Below are 21,594 nucleotides of genomic sequence, written 5' to 3'. Positions count from 1 at the left end.
GATTTGCATAAACAACATATAATTTAACAACAACATATTATTAAAACAAAAAAATTAAGAACTCTTAGAAAAACTAACAGATTTAGGATTAAGTAAACATAAAGATAGTTTAAAGAATTTCAATAAAATAAAAAACACATGAATACAGATGGAATTTAACAAAAAACAACTTACAGATTTGTAGAGCGATATGTGAAATTCAGAACTCAATTAAATAAAAAGAAAATGTAGATGAACACGGTTAGGAATGTAAAACCATGTATATATGTAGATCCATTGAAGTAATGAATTGTTATATGGAAACCGAGTGTTTTATTGGAAGACGATTGGAGTGAAGTTGAAAAGATGATTGGAACCATAACTGAAAATATAGTAAGTAAATAATTTTTCGATTATAACATCAACATAATCGTAGAAACAGTGACTAAATAAAGAAACGGACTTATAATTATAATTTCGTAAATTAAAAAAAAATTCGTTAGACTGTTTATATACAAAAAATACATTTTTCTATAATTAGATTCAAAACATTAATCTGATAACTTAAAAATTAAATTATAATATTAAATGTAAAAAGAATAAAAATTGAATATTTGGTAAATGGTTAGTTCGAATTAAAAAAATAATAATGTATAGATAATTTACTGAGAATTTAAAGGACATTAAAAAATTAAAATTAAAAATAAATTGTGTATGTTTTTAATTAGTTATTCATATGAAAACATAAATTCAGTAAACAACAATATGTAATACTTCCTATAATTGATTACTATATATGTTTAGAAACACCTTTAGAAACTGTATATAATAAAAGTTGATTATGGAAATTATGATCAGCATATTTTGTATTGAAATATATATATAATTTGTAAACTATTGAACTACATATCTTATTGTGTATATTGTGTATAATCAAAATATATGAATTTTTTTTAAAAAAATTTCCATATTTATTGATAATGCTTATGGTGGTGTTACAATCTATTATCTATATTAATAAACATCAACGATATTCTTTTTTTAATTATAAGATTTGTAATTTTATTAGGATGGATCTTAATCGATGATGGTATTTGTTAATAAAGAATACCGTCACGACAATGAATGTTAAAATACGTAATTTACGGTACACGTTAATTGGATATAAGAAAATGTGAAACATAATACAAAACTCTTTTATTATTAAAGTAACGAAAGGATAAAATTTCAGATACTTGAAACAAATTAGATAGTTCGAGAAACAAAAGATGAAATAGTATCAAATTAATTCCTAATTTTTAATCGGAAGGCGAAACGATTGTCTCCAAAAATAATGCGCCTTTAGGTCCGTTGTAGCTATCAACATGTTGGATGTAGTTAAAAGACTCATTGCAAAGTAGAACTTCAACAGTATCTCCACAAATACTGGTTATCAACCACTTGTTGTCTTGAATTACATTTGTCCTTTGCTGAGGGTCCAAATGTTGAACTATGCGAGCCTTATTGAAAGAAAAGACCTTGATCCAGTGATCATGTTCAAATTTGACCAAATCTGCAATTAGTTCACCAGCATATTGAACGACAATGACATGGAGCTTGTTCGAAATTGTTAGAAAATGTACTTGGCAAGGATTGACTTCAATACGCTCCGGAAAACGAAGTAAACTGAAAGATTCAGAGATAACATCGAAAGCAACTATGTTCCTTTCACCAGGTGGAATCCAGTAATTGGAAACAATGAAATATATTGTTTTGCCGGAATAAATTCCAGAAGACCATGAATAAAAGTTTGAAGCTAATTGAGTTCCGTTCAAGAAGTTTAATTTTCTCCATGAGTCATGACGTGGTGAATATACACGAGCAGTAACTACGTCCCAGTAACAATTAATATGAAGCACTTTTAGGTCGTTGTCCTCGTCTAAGTACATTCCACCCGTATCGTTATGTCGACCAAAATAACGAATAAAGTAGTCGTCCGATATCAACTTAAAACGTCTCGTCGTTGGATTCCAAAGGACCAGCTCATTATGCTCATTGTGATTCCTTTTAATGCAAACTAAAATCAGACCATTAAACGAACATATAATGCTTAAAAAGGATGGATGAATATCCAAAGGAAAATTTACGGTTTTGATAGTATCGACTTCTAAGTCGCCAGATACTATGTCGTCAACGACTATGGAATTTTCTTTCAAGGAGAGCAGCTTCTTTTTTGTTGAATTTCCAACTCGGCGAGTATGGATGAAAACAAACTTTGGTGTGGATAATTCATAACACCATTGTTTAGAAACACATTTGAAACGACAAACTACCTTTGCGGGTAGTCTCGTTAAGATCTCTTCAAATATCATGTCATCCCCAATAAGTTCCATGATAACTAATAATCTGAAAAAATAAATAAAAAAAAACGATTGTATACAAAGTTATTGTATAAAAAATTGATAATTATCAATGGAAGATTAAACAATTATAATACAGTTCAAAGTAACTAACCGTGTAAGTGGAGGTGTTATGTATACGAATTTTTGAATGAGCAAGAATTACACGAAATATGGGTATTTATAGGACTTTCATCATATAGTGAATATCTATTTTGGAAACCTTAATTTTTTAATATATGATTTTATCAAATAATGCAAAACTTATGAAAGATTTATGTAGATCATCTTGACTTATGGTTAATTAGTGTTTCGAAATTTAAAAGCACATATATTTTAAACTATTTTTTTGATTTTTTGTTATTTAATCAATTACATTAATCAAATAACGGATAAATATTATATCATCAATATTACATTTCGAGTAACATGTTTTTTTACAAACAAAGTTTAATATGTTACATACGTGTATTATAAATTGTAAAAGATTATTCTTTAAAAAAAAAGGAGGGAAGGAAATAATCTTTCTTAATTTTGTAAAAGTCTATTACAGTTCAAATATATCGAACAATTAATATCATAACTATCCAATGTAGATGTAGATTAAAAATATGTAAATAATAACATCAAATAACATTTGCAGTTTATGATTTCATTGAAGCTTTAAAAAAGTATATAAAAATAAGTAAATTAATGCCATGTAACATAAAACAATGAATGGGTCATTTTGTAATACAATCGCATGGAATAGATGATCGAATATTAAAAACAATAAGATGTGATTTCGGAATTTTAGACGAAAAAATGATGTTAGTCAAATTCGTTGATCTCAAAATGTTTATTGTAAATTATATTAAATAGTTTTAAACAAATAATTGTGTAAACTTAAATGTTATGTAACAAAAATAAATTAATTATTCACGTTATGTAAAATAATTTAATCCATATAACTATTCAATATACATGTAACAAAATAAAAAGGTTTGAATTGATGCAATAAAGAAGAGGAAATTTAAAAAAAAATTAAAGCAATCAAATCATCTTTTAATACCACGATAATAAACGAAATATCCATATGAAACCAAACATCAAGTACTGAAATAAATGTTACGAAATAAACAAACCAAAATAAAACATGTCAAATTGTTCGAAGAAACTGAAATGACTGTTAAATGTTAATACTAATTTTCCAGCTTTGCTTTCATCTTCAAACCTTCATTGTTCTCACAATCACCCTGACGCGGTTTAGTTGAAGACTGAGAAGAACAAAGATCCACATCATAAACCGCCTCCAAATTTCGCTTCAGCTCATTGTCCAGCATCTTTGAAGAACAACTATTATGAGCGCCAGATGGTGTAGTAAAGATGCTGTTGTTCAAATTGGACATGGGAGTGTCTTCATCAACGACACGGGAAACAGAATCCTGTACAACAAAATTAAAAAAGTAAAAAATATAAATGGACATAAAAGTTGAATACAAAAAAATAATACAGGTTTAATGAAATAAAAAAGTTGCTTAACAAACCCGGATGTTAACGTTAACAATTGGATTTGGATCAGAAGCAACAGGATCTAAAGGTTCTTCATCAGCAGCCTGTATGTATTTCATAAACTACAATAAGTATTCATAAATGGTATATAAGATTTCTATAACTAAAAATTTTAAGTTAACGTGTAGGGTACATATAGAACCTGGTAAACATCAAAATGAGTATCAAGATCTTTGATGATAGAAGGATTTTCAGTCAACTTGGAAACAGAGTAGCCATCTGATTTCTTTTGTATATTAAACGAACCTATGGCTATCTTAAACGCAAACCTCTTGTTTATCAATGCCTTCAGCTCACTCGGAAAGTTGCCTTCGCTTGCTAACTGTTACATATGAAGTTCATATATAAGTTAGATACATAATGGAAAATAACAAAATATATACGTATAAAGCAATTAAGAAAACTTATATTTGGATACTATAAGTTACCTCCATGTTATTATCCAAAAGTTGGTTTGCGTTAACATTTAGGAGTTTAACAACTTCACGTTCAAACAACGTCAAAGTAACAATCCCGGTACAATCCTGAACACAAATAGGAAGTTTTATCCTAAAAAATTAACAAAAAAAGATGGTGTTAATAATCAGTATGTTTTATAATATAGCAACAATTGAATCAAGTAATTTCACCTGGGAACAGAGACAACAGTCCTTTTATTGCAACGATCAGTTTGGCATTCCAAGACAGTTACTTCATCATATCCTTCGCTACCATCTTCCTTCGCCTTGGAAATAGTGTTGGTGAAAACCTTTTTGTTGCAAGTTTTACATGCATTGTAAAACCATGAGTCTTCTGAAGCAAAGCTTTTAATTGTTCCCAGTATAATAACAAACTTTTCCTGTATACATATTTGTATTTAATTGCATTATAGTAATTTAAAAAAATAAAGGGTATAACAATAAAATACTATTAAACGTAATATTACTTCTGATATTCCGCTTAATGCTCCAATTGTACTAAAGGAAATATCAGAAAGAAACTCCTCAGCCATTGACTTCATAACAGGGGAACTCAAACCAGAGTAACCGGAAGACGTTGACGTATTCAGCTGAGCAAGGAAACTGTACAGAAATAATGGCATTTTTGAGACTAATATGTACAAAAAGTATACTATAAAACAAAAACGTAATAAGATTACGTACCTTCTTTTAAATTCCAAAATCTCGGGAATTTCAGTGTTTATGAACACTCGAGTTACAGTATACAAATTGGATACAAACAAATTTCCTGTATAGTTATAGGAAAGTATAAAAAAAATATATAGTTCAAACATTTAATATGAAGTTGTTTTTAAATTGACAATCACTATAAAAATGTACCTCCCCAAAAACGGTACTTGCCAAACTGAACAACCACAACAACATTTTTTTCATCCTTATGTTTTCTTTGAAATTCAATAATCTGATCAGCATAAACCCCCCATAGAGTAACGTAAATCTGCTGGTGTCTACAACAAACAGTTTATAAAGTTTGGTTAGAAGGTGTAAACAAAAAATAAAATCTAATAAACCGAATTAAATTTATGTATGTAGTAGACGGTACTGCAAATCCTCCAGAATAAAGGTAGCCTTCTTCTCATCTTTCCCGTTATTATTTTCAGTCTTCTCCTCTGACGGAAGACACTTAACCACAAAACCGATAACGTCTACATAATGTACAAACAGAACTATAATTAAAAAAACATCAAATTTAAAAAAAACTTAATATTAATTATGCATAAAACATTTTGTTAAAACATACCAATAGGGCTTTTGAATGACTTGCCGTCATTATCAGGGTCTTCAACAACAGACTCAAATGGAGAAAAATCAAATCCCCATTCAGCACCAACAGGTTCGGCAGATTGCTCGACAATGGTGGTCTCATTTAGATTTATCTTGAACGAACTATGAACGTATTTCACTTTCTGACGGTTTTCTCCAAGAGAAGGATTACGAATAGTTAAACACTGATTTTCTTTCAGCAAATGCTCGTAAGCAGTAGTGTTTTTTTGTAAAACGAAAGCCTGCATTTTGGTGCCCTACACCACGACATTGTATAAAGAAAAAATCATAAAACATAATAACACGTTAGAAACATAATAAAAAATAATATGAATTGCCACTAAGAAAACCTCTTGGTCCATGAATATCATGTCGTAGCAATAAACCTTCCTAGGATTGTTGAAAGAAGGTCTTGTCCATAGCCGAACAATACGGATTCTGATAGTGTAATCATCAACATTAAGATCGACATTATTTAGAAGCGTGATAGCAGCCTGTTCCATCTCTGAAATCAAAAAAAAAAAAACATCACATTAGAAACTTTAATATTATAATACATATATCAATTAAGAGATGTCTGTAAAGAACATAATGTGTTAAATAAAAAAACAATAAACATGTGAAATGTATTGAAACTCTGAAGAGTCTTACAAGAAGTAATGCACTCGAATTATACCAACTCCGTAGCTGGGTTGTGTATCAAACATAAGTAATTATACTTATTTATAACCAAAGATACAAAATACTTTTGGAAACGTATTTTTTAATTATAATTAAAAATAGGCAACCTTTACTAAATTACAAAAAAACGCGTAAAATAAAGAGTTATGGTTGACCAGTTTCCTTAATTCTGAATATCATTAAAAGGAAAGACGTATTTTATTTTTAAAATAAACATATATGATTGAACATTTTCCAAAATTATATAAAATAGTGTGTGACTACATAAAAACAAATGATGACATCCAAAATTCATACATACGAATTAACAGCTGGAAATACAAACTATAGTACCTAAACTACCTATACTACCAATAATAATTTTAATAATTATACTACATATATAATACCTATATAAGCAATAAAAATAAAGACCGATTACAACAAACACCATGTATAACAGCGGATAACACATTTAGTAGCTAATAACGTAAATATCAAAGGTAAAAAAACATTTACCGTTAGCCATTTCAATCCTAACGTCAAACGTTTTGTTGGATATCGATATCGATATCGTGTATATTAGATCAATGATTGTAACGTCAATATCAAAGGTTTCCGGCGTTGATAAATTAACGAATGACCTATAAAATAAATAAGAAAACAAATTATAACTTTAGTTTTAATATAAATAAAGAGCAACAGAAAGACTTTAAGATAGATAAATTAAATAAATGACTTACATAAAAATGAGATGATATGTGGTGATGAAAAGTTATTCCGATCAACTTTAATTAAGAAATTAATCTTAATTGAATGTTGATGTAATAACAATAAACAGTCAGTCAAAAAAAGTTGAGATGATACAGGTTCAGGTAACAAAAAAAAAAAACCTCTGTTGAAGAAGCAACCGGTGTGAGAGTTTTGATGGAGTTTTTAAGAGGGGTCGGTGACATTGTCGAGGAGTATAAGAAAATGCTAGCACTAAGCATTTCCGGACACTCCTCGACAACATCACCGACACATCCATCTTTTAAGCAAAACTCTAAAAATGGTTGCTAATTCGACAGAGGGTTTCTTCTTATTACCTTGAACATGTATCATCTAAACCGTATTTGACATATCCTTTGTGTATAGCTCTCTTCCTTAATAGCTAAAAGCATGTCATTTACATCATCGACAACATCCTGAAACCTCCATTAATAGGTGTTTAGAAAAGGTAATAAAATTAGAAATGTATTTTGTAAAATTAAGCATCTTACTACAAAAAACGTGAAACAATTATATAAAATTTAATACTTGAAATGATATAAAACAATAAATTTAGTGAAATTGTAACAGAAATAGCAATCGAGTAACTAAATTCATTCTATTTATTGACTTATAAATGATACGAAAACAACCCAGGAATACAAATTTCGTTTAGTTATTTGTTTGAAGTTCAATAATAATACCTATAAGCAATAAGCATTTGTAACCTATCGTAAAGGTGTAACTTATACATACTACATAATGTAACATATATTCAAGAAATTTAAATAAAAAGTAATGAATAGTTATTAAAATTAGAAATAGGTATTTTATCAAAAATTTGATGATAACATTGTACACATAGGGTTTTAATAATTTAATATTACCATATACAATTCATTTTTATTGGATAAAATCAAACATAACGTAAACCAACATGTACTATCTTGATATTGAAAACCATAACAATGTTAAAAACCAAAAAACCCGTAAAAAGTAAATATATAAACTAATGATAAAGGAAAAAACAACAGCGAAAGTGTCAAATAACTAATTACGACCACTAACGTAAGGTACAACCTTTTCAACACTTAGCACTTGATCATTTTCGTCAAAACAATAGTCAACGGTGTCACGGACCTTAATTCCAGCAGTTTTCATGAACTTAGACCATCGCCTTAACGTATATCGAAAACCATTATGTGTCCTTTCACGTCTTGTACCATTGGTAAACTGAACTGGAGGTTCCAGATTCAAAAGTCTGACGGTTATATCTTTCAAACAAATATTAAGTTTGGCCATTTCAGAAACACGATCGGGAAGCATCTGTATTGTTAACAAAGAATATTTAATAATAAAAAATACGGATTATAAATAATGAAATTATTGTATATTAGATAATATATTATTAGAACTTACAAAATCGGTACCAACGGTACGGGAAAACCGATACACACGAATATGTGGTTCTTCATAAATTTCATTCACAGCATCAATAGGAGGAACTAAAGGCTGCAAATTAAATAACACATTTAATACAATTTATTACATTATTAAATTAACAAATGTATAAATAACATATAATAACAAAATGTAACCTTACCACATCAACGTCTACATCAAGAAAGTTCTTTTCAACACAATTTTTTCCAAATACTTTTAAGTTAAAATCATTACCAAAATACTTTGTAAATATCAAAAAACAACCAGGCTCTAAATGTAAAAAACTAACAATAACGTCAATACCAACGGTAAATCCGAATTTACCGCCATCCGTTTCAATCCTAACATGAAACGGATTGTTGTTTATCATTATAGTGGATATTAAATCAATGGATGTAGAAAAGGTTTCCGGTCGGAGAACTTCAGGTATTACCTATAAAAACGATAATTAAAAGAAATAAGATAACTATTTTTAATATCAATAAAGATAAACACAAATAATTTAAGATGCATAAAAGTAAATAATAACTTACATAAAAATGTGATGATGTACGTAGCAGATATGTCCAAAAAGAGCTACCGCTAACACCATCAATGAAATGCGTTAATTTAAACGTAGTACAATCGAGGGGATTGAATACTATAAAACATCCTTCGGATAGTCCCAAATGTTGTGTTACATTGGACCATCCATGGAAAAGGAACAAATTTCCTTTAGAGTAGCTTAAACAAACATTAAAAATGCGGCCATCATCAGTATGTATGTCCACATTTGTAGGGCCCATATCAACACCCCACAGCTTGCAAGCAGCATCAGAAGGAATAGACTAACAAACCAAACAGTGGAAGATGAAATATAATTAGAGAAAAAAATTATAAAAAAATAATATAAAAAAGTATAACAAATTTAGTTTAATAATAACAACAGAAAATATGAAATATTAATTACCAGAATTATCTCATCTGCTTTTTTCATATGCCTACAGAAACAGGGTTCTCTGATACTGATTTTAAAATTAGAATGTTAGTAAACATTTTTATATGTTATTGTTCGAAACAAATGATACAGAATGAAAGAAAAATAAACAAACAATACAATTATATATATACCTTAATGAAGATGAAGATGACCCAGGCATATTGTAAACCTGCATTCAAGTAGGAAAAAATTAACATAAGGAAGAAAATTAAAAGTGATGTATCGGTTTAGGTCTATGAGTAAGAATCAAAATCTATAACAAAGAAATACAGAAAATAAACATAAACAGCAGTTATAGAATGATAATAGGATTTAGGGTTTTTACTAAATAAATCACATATTTCATATTTATACCTAACAATCGGTTAAGGGATATGAGTAACAATCAAAATCTATAATAAAAAACTACATAAATAAATATAAAGAACATATCTACATTGACAATCGGATTTAGGGTTTGTAAAACATAAAAATTAAAATCAGTTTAGGACTATGAGTAACAATAAAATTGTATAACAAAAGAAGACATTAAGTAAACATAAACAACAGATATTGGATGCAAATCAGATTTAGGGTTTTTAGAACAGAAAAATACTTATACTTTACAATCGGTTTAAGTCCATGAGCAACAATCAAAAAATATACAAAAAAACTTGCAACAAATAAATATAAACAACAGATCGATGCTGACAATAGGATTAGGGTTTCTAGAACAGAGAAATTACAATCGATTTAGGGCTATGATTAACAATCACAAACAAAACCTATACCTAAAACATACAGTCATTAAACATAAACAACAGATCTATAATTAAAGTCCGATTACACCAAAATTTTAACAACCAAGACTTACAGATGTCGATATGGATTAACGAAAAAAAAAAAACCCCGAAATAGATGGATGAAAAGACAGACGGAGATGAAGAGGATGCAGAAGACCAATCTTTACATGAACTTGATTGCGAAAATCGATTGATTTATGGAACGATATGATTACAGAGAATTGAAGAGAGAAGGCGGTGGTAGGTTTTGGGTAATGAATGGCATTGAATAGAATGAATATGTTTTATATAAAGAGCGCATATGAAAGGAAAATGAATAGCCCGCCTTTGGCTGAATTATCAGCCTTTTGAGCAATGCCACATCATCAAAATGATTGGCTAAGATTAAACCTTGTGGCTTAAGAGAATTCATTTAGTATAATAGATAGATTTGTTTTAAATGAAGAACAAACTGCAAAGAAAGGCAGGTTGATTGTTTTTAGTAGTTTGTGTATAAATAATTATGTTTATATATGATTTAATGATTAATATTTTATAAGTTCACGTTCATCATGATAAAAGCTTCCCCACAATAAGAAAAAAATGTATATATTCGTTTATTTGTGTAATAAAAAAACTATCTGAGTTTTTAAAATTTCATAGAAATATGTTTTTAGTAAGGTTAAATTCAAAAATATCATTATCATTACATTACAAATATACATTAAATATATATTTGAACTAAGGGTGTAAAACTCCAACCCGTTTAGGGCTGACGTGTCACTTATATCATAAAACATCATGACACGTTGGGTGGCCACATTCGGTAGTTCATATGGCAGGTTAGTCACCTTTGATAGTTCACATAATCACATTCGGTAATTCACATTCGATAGGTTAGTCATATTCGGTTTTTCAGCGCGTCACTTTTTAGTCCTCAGAGACTCAGTCATATTCAGTGTTTGCTAAAAAATAAAATAACTATACATATATAATATCACATAATATTTAAGATCACAAAACATACAATAACAAATTTGAATTCCCGACTACATGTACGCAATAACGCCATCGCAAAGCGCCATCGCAAAGAGTCGTACTAATCGGAATCAAGAGGAAAAAACTAGTGAAAAAGTGTGTTTCAGTTGGTTTGGTTGGGATCGGTTAAAAAAATATATCAAAATTTGTTTAGCAAAACAATTATAAAAATAATACGTTCCTCATAAATTGTTTGAGTTTGTCATCCTTTATATGTAAGTAAAACAATTATAAAAATAGGGTCAGGATATAATATATAATATGAAGTTTTTTTTGCTAGGAAGGCTAGGAAGTAATCTTGACAATCAATTGATTTAATCAATGGCTAAGATTAAATGAGTGAAATTGAAGAAAAAAAAAAGGAGGCGCGTTGGTTTATGTAGAGGAATTCTAGTTTTTATAAATACTTAAACTAATTCAAATAATCATTTTGCTAAAAAAAGTAGACTTGTATAAATAAAATATAGGGTTAATATCATAAAAAACTATTATACTTTCTTAGTTTCTTATTTTTTATACAAAAATCTCTCAAAATTCAGTTTAGAAATATTAAAGTACTTTAATTTAATTTTAACTTTTGTAAAAAGTATATTTTCTTTTTCAAAAACCTAGCATTTATATTGCATTACTGGAGAGTTCAAATTCTATAAGGGGGGAGATCATAATGGGCATTTCACTATGTACATGTTTGAGACCTTGATGGATGAAGTGTATTATGATATGAATGAGTGACGGAGCTTGACCAAAAGTTTGGGTGAGAGCTTGGAAGGGGGGATAATCTTATATAGTTTAAAAATTTTTGAACGAAAAATTGGAAATTTTGAACTTCTAACCGAACATTAAGGGGTGGGTGGGGGGGGGGGGGGGGTTGCACCCCCCGGTTCCCAATAAGCCACGCCACTGATATGAATGAGAAAAGGAAATTTTCTTGGATTTCAAATAAGGTGAATTATTTTGTTTGGAGAGTCAAAATAGGATCTTGTCCAATTTGTTGTTCTTCAATGGGATAGTTGTTATCTTTGTTTAGAGGAAGCAGACGTCGGTCATATGTTCTTGTGTTTAGTTGCGGAAGGAGTTTGAGAGAGGTTTTGAGATGAAGTGGCAAGGTATATGATAACAATATATCTATGGATCAATGTATGTTGTTCATTGTTGGATCGTTTTAGTTCATATGAAAAGTGGGGAATGCTAGTGCTTTCATTAGGGGGGGGGGGGGGGGGTCAAAACATATAAAAATTTGGGTGAAACTACGATTCGAAACGAAAAAAATAGGGGAGAGGCCAGGGCTCCCCTGGCCCTAACTAAGATGCTCACATGCATTAAAACGTTGGCCTCTCATCTCAAGATAATGGATGAGATCAAATCACACATTTAATGGTTGATTCATCTTAAATCAAATGTGGATATGTTATGTTGGATGAAATTGATTGGCCATCTGATATATTATTTTTAAGGTGTTTCGGATGTTAGTTGATGTGATTGTAATGGCCGGTGTTCTGTTATTGCGTTGATTGTATTTTGTTTTTCCACTTGAATTTTGTCTTTTTGTATGAATCTGGCTTCTGATAACTTTTTTCCGCTAATATATTTCTTCCTACTTTGTTGTTAAAAAAAAACTAATTGTTATATATTAAAAGCCTCTAAACTTTTTTTTAAAATGCACGTCTTCATTAATTTTCAAAATACTAAGATAATAACTTCAAAATAAGCTAAACTAAGATGAAATTACTTTTTTAAAATCTTCAAATATTACTTTTAACTAAGGTACACGGGTTTATTCGGTAACCCATAATCAGGTAGTGTCATCAAACCAACACTGCTATTTCGGGTAGCAAAATCGAGGACTAGTTATCGAAGAAATGATATGAGAGAGAGAGCGCACACGTTTGTGTGCGAATAGAGAGACAGGTGTTGTACATGATTGGAAAAACTGTCGTCAGTGTCTGTAGGTTCCAATAGAAATGATGACGTGGCACCGGGAAAGTCGTGTTTCGTTGGTAAGCAAGGATACCGTCCGTGAGTTGGAGGACCAATGAGGTAGTGGTGGAGTGGTTGGGGAAAAACTTAGTGTTCTTTGTGACCCAGGTTCGACTCCCACTCTCCCATTATTTTCTGCGGCATCCAGATGGAGGGCGAATACGGGTGGCGCCGTTTCGTTTTGGATGGGAGGCGAGGTTTTACCGATTATTCCACTGTCAGGCTATGTACATTGGTGACTCAAGTTGGGTTGGTCACCAATAAGACAAAACTTTGAGTAATTAATAAAATCAAAAATGAAATTAAAATTGGCAACCAAGTTGGTGGAGCAACCTTGGTTGCAACCCAAACTAATTCCCCTATTAGTTTAATTACTTAAATAACTTATAATATTCAAACATTTAAAAAAAAACTAAATACATGGTATTTCTTATTTTCTTTTTGTGAACATCCTGATATAAATTTTATTAGAAACCGTGTTCGTTAAGAAAACATATTTTTTAGGTTGGAATGGGTTGTGAATGTGTGTTAAAAATTGAGTAAGGTTTGGTTGTGTAGGTGGAAGAAAGAGATATTAATTTTTTAATAAAAAGTTGGGTTGAGTTTGGTCACCAATGGAGATAGTCTCATGACTTCGGGCGGGTGAAGGTTGGGTTTCCGCACATCTGGGAGAGCCAAGGGGCAGACGACGGTCGAATAGTCAATCTTAGCTACAACGCCTGGTGTCACGGTGGTTAAAACGTCGTTCCTTGCCGTTCAAAAAAAAAAGTTCAAGTGGGAGGGTGGTAATCTGAATTTGACACAAGCAAATACCAGCGCTAAATCAAGTTCGTTGTTCGAGTTCTCAAGTACAATGGCATCAATCTCTCGAACATTAACCCCCACCAAAACCCACAAACTTCAACCTCTTCAATACAACAATCAAAAATCCCAACAAACCCTAAACCCTTCAAATCCAATCTCAAACTCCCACCAAACAAAAATCTTGGAATCGAAACTAGTCTCCTTACTCGACACTTCCGACAACCTCAACCAAGCCAAACTAATTCACGCTCACATCATCCGTAAGGGCCTTGATCAATGCTGCTACGTAATTACAAAACTTATTCGCGTTTTAACTGCTAAATTCAATGTCCCTGTTGACCCGTACCCGATTCGGTTGTTTCAACAGGTGAAACGACCCAACCTGTTTCTGTTTACGGCTTTGATACGTGGTTATGTGATGCAAGGGTCGTTAATGGAGTCTGTGGGAATGTATAGTTTGATGAGACGACACGGGATTGGTCCGATTTCGTTTACGTTTACCGGGTTGTTGAAAGGGTGTGGTGGTGGTGGTGGGGGTGGGTTGGGTGTGCAGATTCATGGGCAGGTTGTGAAGTTTGGTGGGTTTGAGTCTGATTTGTATGTGGGTAATACTTTGATTGATATGTATGTGAGATGTGAGTTGTTGGGTAGTGCGCATAAGGTGTTTGATGAAATGCCTGAAAGAGATGCGATTTCGTGGACGTCGTTGATTGTTGCGTATGCGAGGCAGGGGAGTATGGAAGAAGCGGGTGAGTTGTTTGATGGAATGCCTGTGAAAGATATGGTGGCATGGACGACGATGGTGATGGGGTTTTCGCAGAATGGTAAGCCAAGGGAGGCTTTGGAGTGTTTCGATAGAATGCTTGAGGCGCGGGTTGAAACGGATGAGGTCACATTAGCTAGTGTTATTTCCGCTTGTGCTCAGTTGGGTGCTACTAAGTATGCAAAATGGGTTCAAGATGTTGCTGACAGGGCGGGGTTAGGAGCTACGGACAATATCGTCATTGGGTCTGCGTTAATTAACATGTACGCAAAATGTGGATGCATTGAAGAAGCACGCAACGTGTTTGATAAAATGAAGAACAAGAATGTTTACTCCTACAGTTCGTTGATTCTTGGACTCGCAATGCACGGTTGTGCACAAGAAGCAATCAGCTTGTTTGAAAAGATGTTGAAAACGGATATAAAACCGAATAAAGTTACATTCTTGGGAGTTCTTGGTGCTTGTTGCCATGCTGGTTTGGTACAACAAGGTCAAAACTTTTTCGCAGAGATGGAGAAAGAATATGGTGTAACCCGAACCGTTGACCACTATACGTGCATGGTTGACCTTCTTGGAAGGGCTGGACTCATTAACGACGCCTACGATATCATCAAAACCATGCCAATGCCACCACATGCTGGTGTTTGGGGCGCCTTGCTTGGTGCTTGTCGAATACATGGAAACCCCGATATTGCTGAAATCGCTGCTAGTTATTTGTTTGAACTCGAACCAAATGCTATAGGAAACTACATACTACTCTCAAACACATATGCATCTGCTCGAAAATGGAACGAGGTTTCAAGAATTCGAGCATTATTTAGATCAAAGGGTCTTAAAAAGAACCCTGCAAGTAGTTGGGTAGAAGGGGAAAAAGGGGTGATTCACGAGTTTTTTGCTGGCGATATGAATCATCCGAGGACTTCTGAGATCAAGCGAGAGTTGGAGGATCTTGTTTATAAGTTGATGTTAGACGGGTACACCCCTGTTTTGAGTTGTGTGCCGTATGATGTGAGTGATGACGAGAAAAAGAGGATATTATTGGGGCATAGCGAAAAGCTAGCGTTGGCGTATGGTCTGTTGGTTGATTGTGGGATTATCAGGATCATGAAGAATGTAAGAATATGTGAAGATTGTCATGTGGTTATGTGTGGAGCGTCGAAGATTAGTGGTAGGGAGATTATTGTTAGGGATAATACGCGATTTCATCATTTTTGTAACGGTGTATGTTCTTGTAATAACTTTTGGTGATAGGTTCAGGAGGATAACAAGTTCAAATTGATATTACGTAAAATAATTTAATAATTTAGTTAATTGTATATATTAAGTTATTAACACAAACCAGAACCAAATATATAAAAAAGTACATCACATCCCCTGTATGGTTTCATATTATATACAACTCTTTTCTTAAAGAAATATATACATCAAAAACGTCTTTTAGAATACTATTTCTAAACAATGACGATTCAACGATATGATGAATTACACGATCAAAATACTAAAAAGCTCTAAGATCAAAACCAAGATACAAACCTTAGAGATTGATTATGCATGAAAACACACCAAATGTTGAAGGAAGAAAACCATCATACCCCGAAAAACATTAAATTCGGCTTACATACCTAAAACATTTCCAATAAAGTCCTTTAGCTTTTAAAACCATCCATCATGTACAACAAACTTCCCCTTTAAACAACTTTAATCCGCCAACTTTAGAAAATTATTTATTTTCACTCAAAACATAAAAACTATCTTAGAAATTTTAAACCAAATATATATTCTGCTTTGTGTATTGAATATTTACTTTCAACACTTTACCCTCAACATAAACCAAAATATAATATGCATACGTACATACACAACAATATATCTATATATAGTGAGTATATTCAACGAGACACATGTATGGAATAATGACTAATGACTCTCATAGAATTCGTCACTACTTCTCCTTATCTTCTTAGTTAAGACTTAAATTGTGGTTTCTTATAAGAAAAAAAACATAGACTAGCACTATTTCATATGGTTAGTCAAACACTTTTTTTGATTATTCGTGTTTTGAAGACGTCAAAATCCAACAATCTCCCGCAAACCACACTCCCACGCACACTCTTAAAATTGACTTACTAAGAGAGAGCGAGCACTCTTTTATGTTCCTTCTCCCTTGCGTTAACATACTTTTTGTCACTTATGTATAGTATTTCCTCAATGTACAAAGTGAATTTTCATTGATCTTTACATTATAAGTCATGTGTTTGTTCCGGTAACTAAAAAGATTCTTCACACATTGGTTTCCTTTTCTACTTCCGAAGCTTCTCATATACGACATTGTTGCTCTTGCAAAAGATGATGGACAAAAATAATAGCCACATTGGTTATCGAGAGGTGTTAGTGAGTCTGTTAGCTCTTTAACCAACATTATGTGCATGTTGGTACTACTATTTTTCTTTAAAATTTTACAAGGTTCGAAAAAGAGGGTAGCAAGAAACGTGAAACTAGAAAATAAACAAAAAAAACATTGCAAACCATACCAATTCATCCTCTTATCTATTTCAACAAAGAACCACGACGCACCACCAAAACACAAGAAATCAAGGTTAGAAAAGGAGGGCTAGCATGAAAGGAAGAAGTTGTCAAGTTAGCCAAGAAGACTGCCTGATAACCAACCTAACAAAAGTCTCAATATAACCAAACATTTTGAAAGAGAGTAACAGGCAAGTCATCCTTGGCTACTTAACAACGTTCTTCCCTTCATGTAAGACCCCTCTTCATTTCCCACTTGAGATTGCAATTTCTAATTAGGGCTTGTCAACATCCTATTTATAGCCAAGCATCTTTCTGTTTCAAGGGGGCCTCATGCAAACTCTATTTCTCTCAAGGGAGGATTTGCATGAAGCTCATGCACAAGTCATGTGTCATGTAACATGAATATATTCTCAATTTCTCACCCTATTTTCACATGTCTACTTGATGGAAATTATGATTTTTTTTTCTAAAAGTGATTTCTAGTTTGGCAACCCTTTTTGCCTTGGCATTACTTTTACCTAATTGCCGACTTTTAGACATGCTAGTGCTTGGTTGATTACAAAAACATTGAATACAGTCACTCTTTTAGTCTAACACTCTGTTCCCGAGTTAACTTAACGAGGGAAAAGAAAAGAAAAGAAAGTAAAAATGAGAAAGGAAAGGACGAGAAAGGAAAAAAAAAAGATGTCTTTCCCACCATTTCCTGAAAGAAAAACTAAAGAATTTAGCCTAGTTTTCCTTTCATTTCCTTTCTTAAATGAAACTCGGGAACACGACGTCATGTTTTATTTTTCCTTTCTTTTTCTTTCTTTTTCTTTCTTTTCCTTCCATAAATGAAACTCTAGAACACAAAATATTTTTACTTTCTTTTTGTTTCTTTTCTTTTCTTTCCATTAGTAAACTCTGGAACACAGTGTAAGGGTACTTAATGTGTGATATATTAAACTAAATCCCTTAAATTGTAAGAGGAATCGGCTCATTTAGTTAAAAATCTATTTTAATCTGTTACCTGACCGTATTTATTAAATATAAACTATAAGATTTTAGGCTAGCATCTAGTCATTGGCTTTAACTTAGTAGTTCAAAATGCAAATACACATCATATATATTATCGTGTGAAAGGAAGATAAAAAAGACGGTTGTAGCTCTTTTGTTTTTTTGGTCCGGCAAGTTGTAGCACTTATGTTCAAAAAATTATGAGTGAAAGGCAAGGTAAAACATAAAAGTCAAAAAGTTTGAAACAAATAATGAGTGTCATGAGATTTCATTTATATGAATTTATTTATGTCCACAAATATATATGTGAATGGAATGATTAAGAATGAAATTGGGTTTGTAATAAGTAGTTAATAACTAATAGGGCGGTGGTCCATTGTCAAAGGCAAAATCTTTAAAACATCTAGATTGGGATGAGGAGGGTCTTAGGTTTAAGTCCCACAGACATTAGTTGATTAAAGAAATTAGCCGTTAAAAAATATAAATAGTTAATAGTTTATTGTAAAGCTGTCAAATCCTATAACATTTATTTCAGTTTTATTTCGTAGATAAAGTTGGAATTACAAAATGCTACCTTTTATAGTAAAAGACCAAATATTGTAAGTTCATTAATTATAAAATTAAAGATATAATGTTTAAACATTATAGTTATAGGGTTATGCTCGTATTGATTTAAACTACAAAACGAGGTTATCATGGGTTCAAATTTTAGATGTTTAAGCTATTGAAGTGAGATTAGTGTAATGACTTGATGAAACTTACTCTTATGTGACATTTTAGCAGATTACTCTTTTTTAAAGGTTAATCCATTTACTCTTTTTTAGGGAATCCATTCAAGTATACTTAAAGGTTAATTCATTTACTGCTTTTTATGGAATCATTAATTCACAAAAATTGGATACAATGCTACTTAACATGATCATAATGTCACAGGATATTTGAAGAAACAATGTCTGATCAGCTGGGTTCTGATCTTATTACCAAAGGAATACTTCAAGGACTGGATCTACAAAACAGAAAGGTCATTAGTCTCGTCACAGGAAGGAGTTTCTACCCGTGACTACCATCTGAGGTGAGAATAAGTATATGTTTTCCAATGAAATGTGATTAAGTAAAAGAGAGAGTATGGAGGATGCAAGGTGTACTAGAATCGGTTACCTGTCGCTTTCATCAGGGGTGTGGTCCCTTCTAGGTTATAACCACCTGATGTTGACGTCTCCCTTTCTATTGGTGGACCGTTATCGTGCCACTTTTGGGGTTTTCTTCCCCATTGAGCGTAAATTGGCATTTGTAACCCTTTTAGTGATATGAGCCCAACTCTATTAGTCATGGTTAGGGCCCATATCTCAACAATATTAATTAACTCTTAAGATCAAAATCCTAACTACCATCAGTTTTGTCTTACGAAAAAGGTAAGTAATTTAAAGTGAACGTTTAAAATGGATTGTGTTCACGGTTTAGTGGGTAAAAAAAAGATAACATGTTTTACCCATAAAAGGATAATTACTTTTTACATGTTAATGCTCTTAAATAATTACAACAAAAGTAAAAATTCGTATAGAAATATGTATTCATTTTTTTTCTAATATTGAAAGAGAACAACCGTTTCGTTTAAACTACGATGTAAATCAGTTTCTTAAAAAGGTATTAAACTAATCTGGTTAACTTGGAAACTGGTCATCTAACATGAATCCACCAGCGAAATTTGGGATTTAAAAAAGCAAAATGTGTGGCTGCTGGGATTCGAGCCCAGGTCTCCACGGCCACAACGTGGAATTCTTACCACTAAACTACAGCCACATTGGTGTTCTATATCCAATAGACAATTTACTAATCATTATTTTGCGATCGACATGATTTATAACTTGTCTAATTGGTTACAACTTAACCAATTTCGTATACGGTATGTCATCAAAAATATAACAACCGTCTTTTTTATTCAAAGACACAGATAAATGGATCAAAATTTTCTAAATAAATGAAAGCTTTTAGTTTTACCATGTTCAAATATTTTCAATCATATTCAAACTTTTATGATCAAAAGTTACATTGAATAACATCTCTCACAGTCTAAATTATTTAGTAACTAGGCCGGCCCGTGCACGTCCCCACGCCGAGCAATCTTAGTTTAGAGTGATATAAAAACTTTGAAGTAATTGTTTGTTTACCTCTTAATGGAGCTCTTAATGGTTCAGACCTCTTGCTGGTTAAGCATTTAATGGTTCAGACTGTTTGTTTCATAAACAAATGTCTGAATGGTTCAGACATTTGCCTCTGAATGATTAAGTATTATACCGGGTCTGAATGGTTAAGACCTCTAATCTGAATGGTTAGACATTTGCCTCTGAATGGTTAAACATTATACTGGCTCTTAATGGTTTAGATATCTTACTGATTCAGCACTTAATGGTTTAAACCTTTTACTGGTTAAACAGTTAACCATTCAGAAGTTGACAAACGTGAAGTAAACCTGTTTTAACATTATTTTACCATCACTTATCGTTGACGGCTACTATTTTATATTTAACTAGGATTGCGACCCGCCGCAATGCGGCGGGTATTCTTTAGTTATAACAAAGTGGATCTAGGATCCGCACGTTATATTAAACGTGTCAAACGGAGAAAAATAGACGATGTAAAAACGTTCACCCACACACGCACGTTGCGTCGTGTTAACTCGCAAAATTTAGAACGAAACGTAAAAACGTTAAACCAAAGACGCATGTTGCAATGTGTTAAGTTACAAAATTTAGAACCAAGAATAAAGCGAAAAATTTGCGGAAAATGAAAACTATAAAAGGCCGAAGTTGAAAGTAAAAAAGGTTTTGAGGATAGATTGCAAAACATCAAAAATTTTGGGTTAAAAGTAAAAAAAAATAAATAGTTTTGGGTTAAAAGTAAATTATGACATGCTTTTTGGTGAAAAGTAAAAAAAATCAGTTTTTTTTGGAAAACCCCCAAAGCCAACGTTACGACAACAATATGCATAACCATTTTTTTTAGAAAACCCTCAAAGCACACCTCGTGTTGCGGCGGGGCGTAAAACGGTGTCAAATAGTACTAATGTCACACAACCGTCATCGATCACCAACACTGACTCGACCTAGGATATGTGTGTTGCGACGAACCTTTCAAACGTGGAAAAATAGAGGTAAAAACGTTGAACCACACATGTACGTTGCGTCGTATTAACTCGAAAAATTTAGAACTATACGTAAAACGAAAA

General features: G+C 32.0%; 4 protein-coding genes and 1 non-coding gene across 5 annotated transcripts; 1 reads left to right on the top strand and 4 right to left on the bottom strand.

Moving 5' to 3' along the window:
- Positions 1-1,277: 1,277 nt before the first annotated feature.
- LOC110907109 (putative F-box protein At3g10240) lies at positions 1,278-2,351 on the bottom strand. Its single transcript, XM_022152140.1, has one exon. It carries the CDS (start codon positions 2,349-2,351, stop codon positions 1,278-1,280), a length of 1,074 nt encoding a protein of 357 aa, XP_022007832.1.
- Positions 2,352-3,396: 1,045 nt separating this feature from the next.
- On the bottom strand, positions 3,397-5,924 carry LOC110905718 (replication protein A 70 kDa DNA-binding subunit B-like). The gene is made up of 10 exons (XM_022151257.2): positions 5,649-5,924; positions 5,451-5,553; positions 5,228-5,355; positions 5,051-5,135; positions 4,834-4,969; positions 4,538-4,746; positions 4,337-4,457; positions 4,051-4,230; positions 3,884-3,952; positions 3,397-3,781 (listed from the first exon to the last, which is right to left on the bottom strand). The coding sequence occupies exons 1-10, from the start codon at positions 5,917-5,919 to the stop codon at positions 3,539-3,541; spliced, it is 1,545 nt and encodes a 514-aa protein (XP_022006949.2). The 5' UTR covers positions 5,920-5,924; the 3' UTR covers positions 3,397-3,538.
- A 960-nt stretch (positions 5,925-6,884) lies between these two features.
- On the bottom strand, positions 6,885-9,669 carry LOC110907107. Its single transcript, XM_035982652.1, has 8 exons — positions 9,635-9,669; positions 9,474-9,528; positions 9,058-9,351; positions 8,685-8,957; positions 8,501-8,593; positions 8,222-8,407; positions 7,075-7,518; positions 6,885-6,975 (listed from the first exon to the last, which is right to left on the bottom strand). The coding sequence occupies exons 1-7, from the start codon at positions 9,661-9,663 to the stop codon at positions 7,432-7,434; spliced, it is 1,017 nt and encodes a 338-aa protein (XP_035838545.1). The 5' UTR covers positions 9,664-9,669; the 3' UTR covers positions 6,885-6,975; positions 7,075-7,431.
- Positions 9,670-14,081: 4,412 nt separating this feature from the next.
- On the top strand, positions 14,082-16,125 carry LOC110908946 (pentatricopeptide repeat-containing protein At5g44230). The gene has a single exon (XM_022153948.2). It carries the CDS (start codon positions 14,133-14,135, stop codon positions 16,092-16,094), a length of 1,962 nt encoding a protein of 653 aa, XP_022009640.1. The 5' UTR covers positions 14,082-14,132; the 3' UTR covers positions 16,095-16,125.
- Positions 16,126-20,096: 3,971 nt separating this feature from the next.
- On the bottom strand, positions 20,097-20,168 carry TRNAH-GUG. The gene has a single exon. It is a non-coding gene; the product is annotated as a tRNA-His (tRNA).
- Positions 20,169-21,594: the final 1,426 nt, after the last annotated feature.

This window comes from Helianthus annuus, chromosome 14 (assembly GCF_002127325.2).
Source record: "Helianthus annuus cultivar XRQ/B chromosome 14, HanXRQr2.0-SUNRISE, whole genome shotgun sequence".
Classification (NCBI taxonomy): Eukaryota; Viridiplantae; Streptophyta; class Magnoliopsida; order Asterales; family Asteraceae; genus Helianthus; species Helianthus annuus.
The sequence above is the reverse complement of the archived record's forward strand: the minus strand, read 5'-3'. Positions and strand labels throughout refer to the sequence as shown.

Excerpts from the sequence above, each read along its gene's own strand:
- LOC110907109 (XM_022152140.1), bottom strand. The coding sequence starts at position 2,351 with ATGGAACTTATTGGGGATGACATGATATTTGAAGAGATCTTAACGAGA.
- LOC110905718 (XM_022151257.2), bottom strand. The coding sequence starts at position 5,919 with ATGCAGGCTTTCGTTTTACAAAAAAACACTACTGCTTACGAGCATTTG. Across the intron at positions 5,554-5,648 it reads GTCATTCAAAAGCCCTATTG|ACGTTATCGGTTTTGTGGTT; the intron begins GTATGTTTTAAC and ends TACATTATGTAG. Across the intron at positions 4,747-4,833 it reads CATTAAGCGGAATATCAGAA|GAAAAGTTTGTTATTATACT; the intron begins GTAATATTACGT and ends ATATGTATACAG.
- LOC110907107 (XM_035982652.1), bottom strand. The coding sequence starts at position 9,663 with ATGCCTGGGTCATCTTCATCTTCATTAAG. Across the intron at positions 9,529-9,634 it reads TCATCTTCATCTTCATTAAG|TATCAGAGAACCCTGTTTCT; the intron begins GTATATATATAA and ends TTTTAAAATCAG. Across the intron at positions 8,594-8,684 it reads TTGATGTAGACGTTGATGTG|CCTTTAGTTCCTCCTATTGA; the intron begins GTAAGGTTACAT and ends TTTAATTTGCAG.
- LOC110908946 (XM_022153948.2), top strand. The coding sequence starts at position 14,133 with ATGGCATCAATCTCTCGAACATTAACCCCCACCAAAACCCACAAACTT.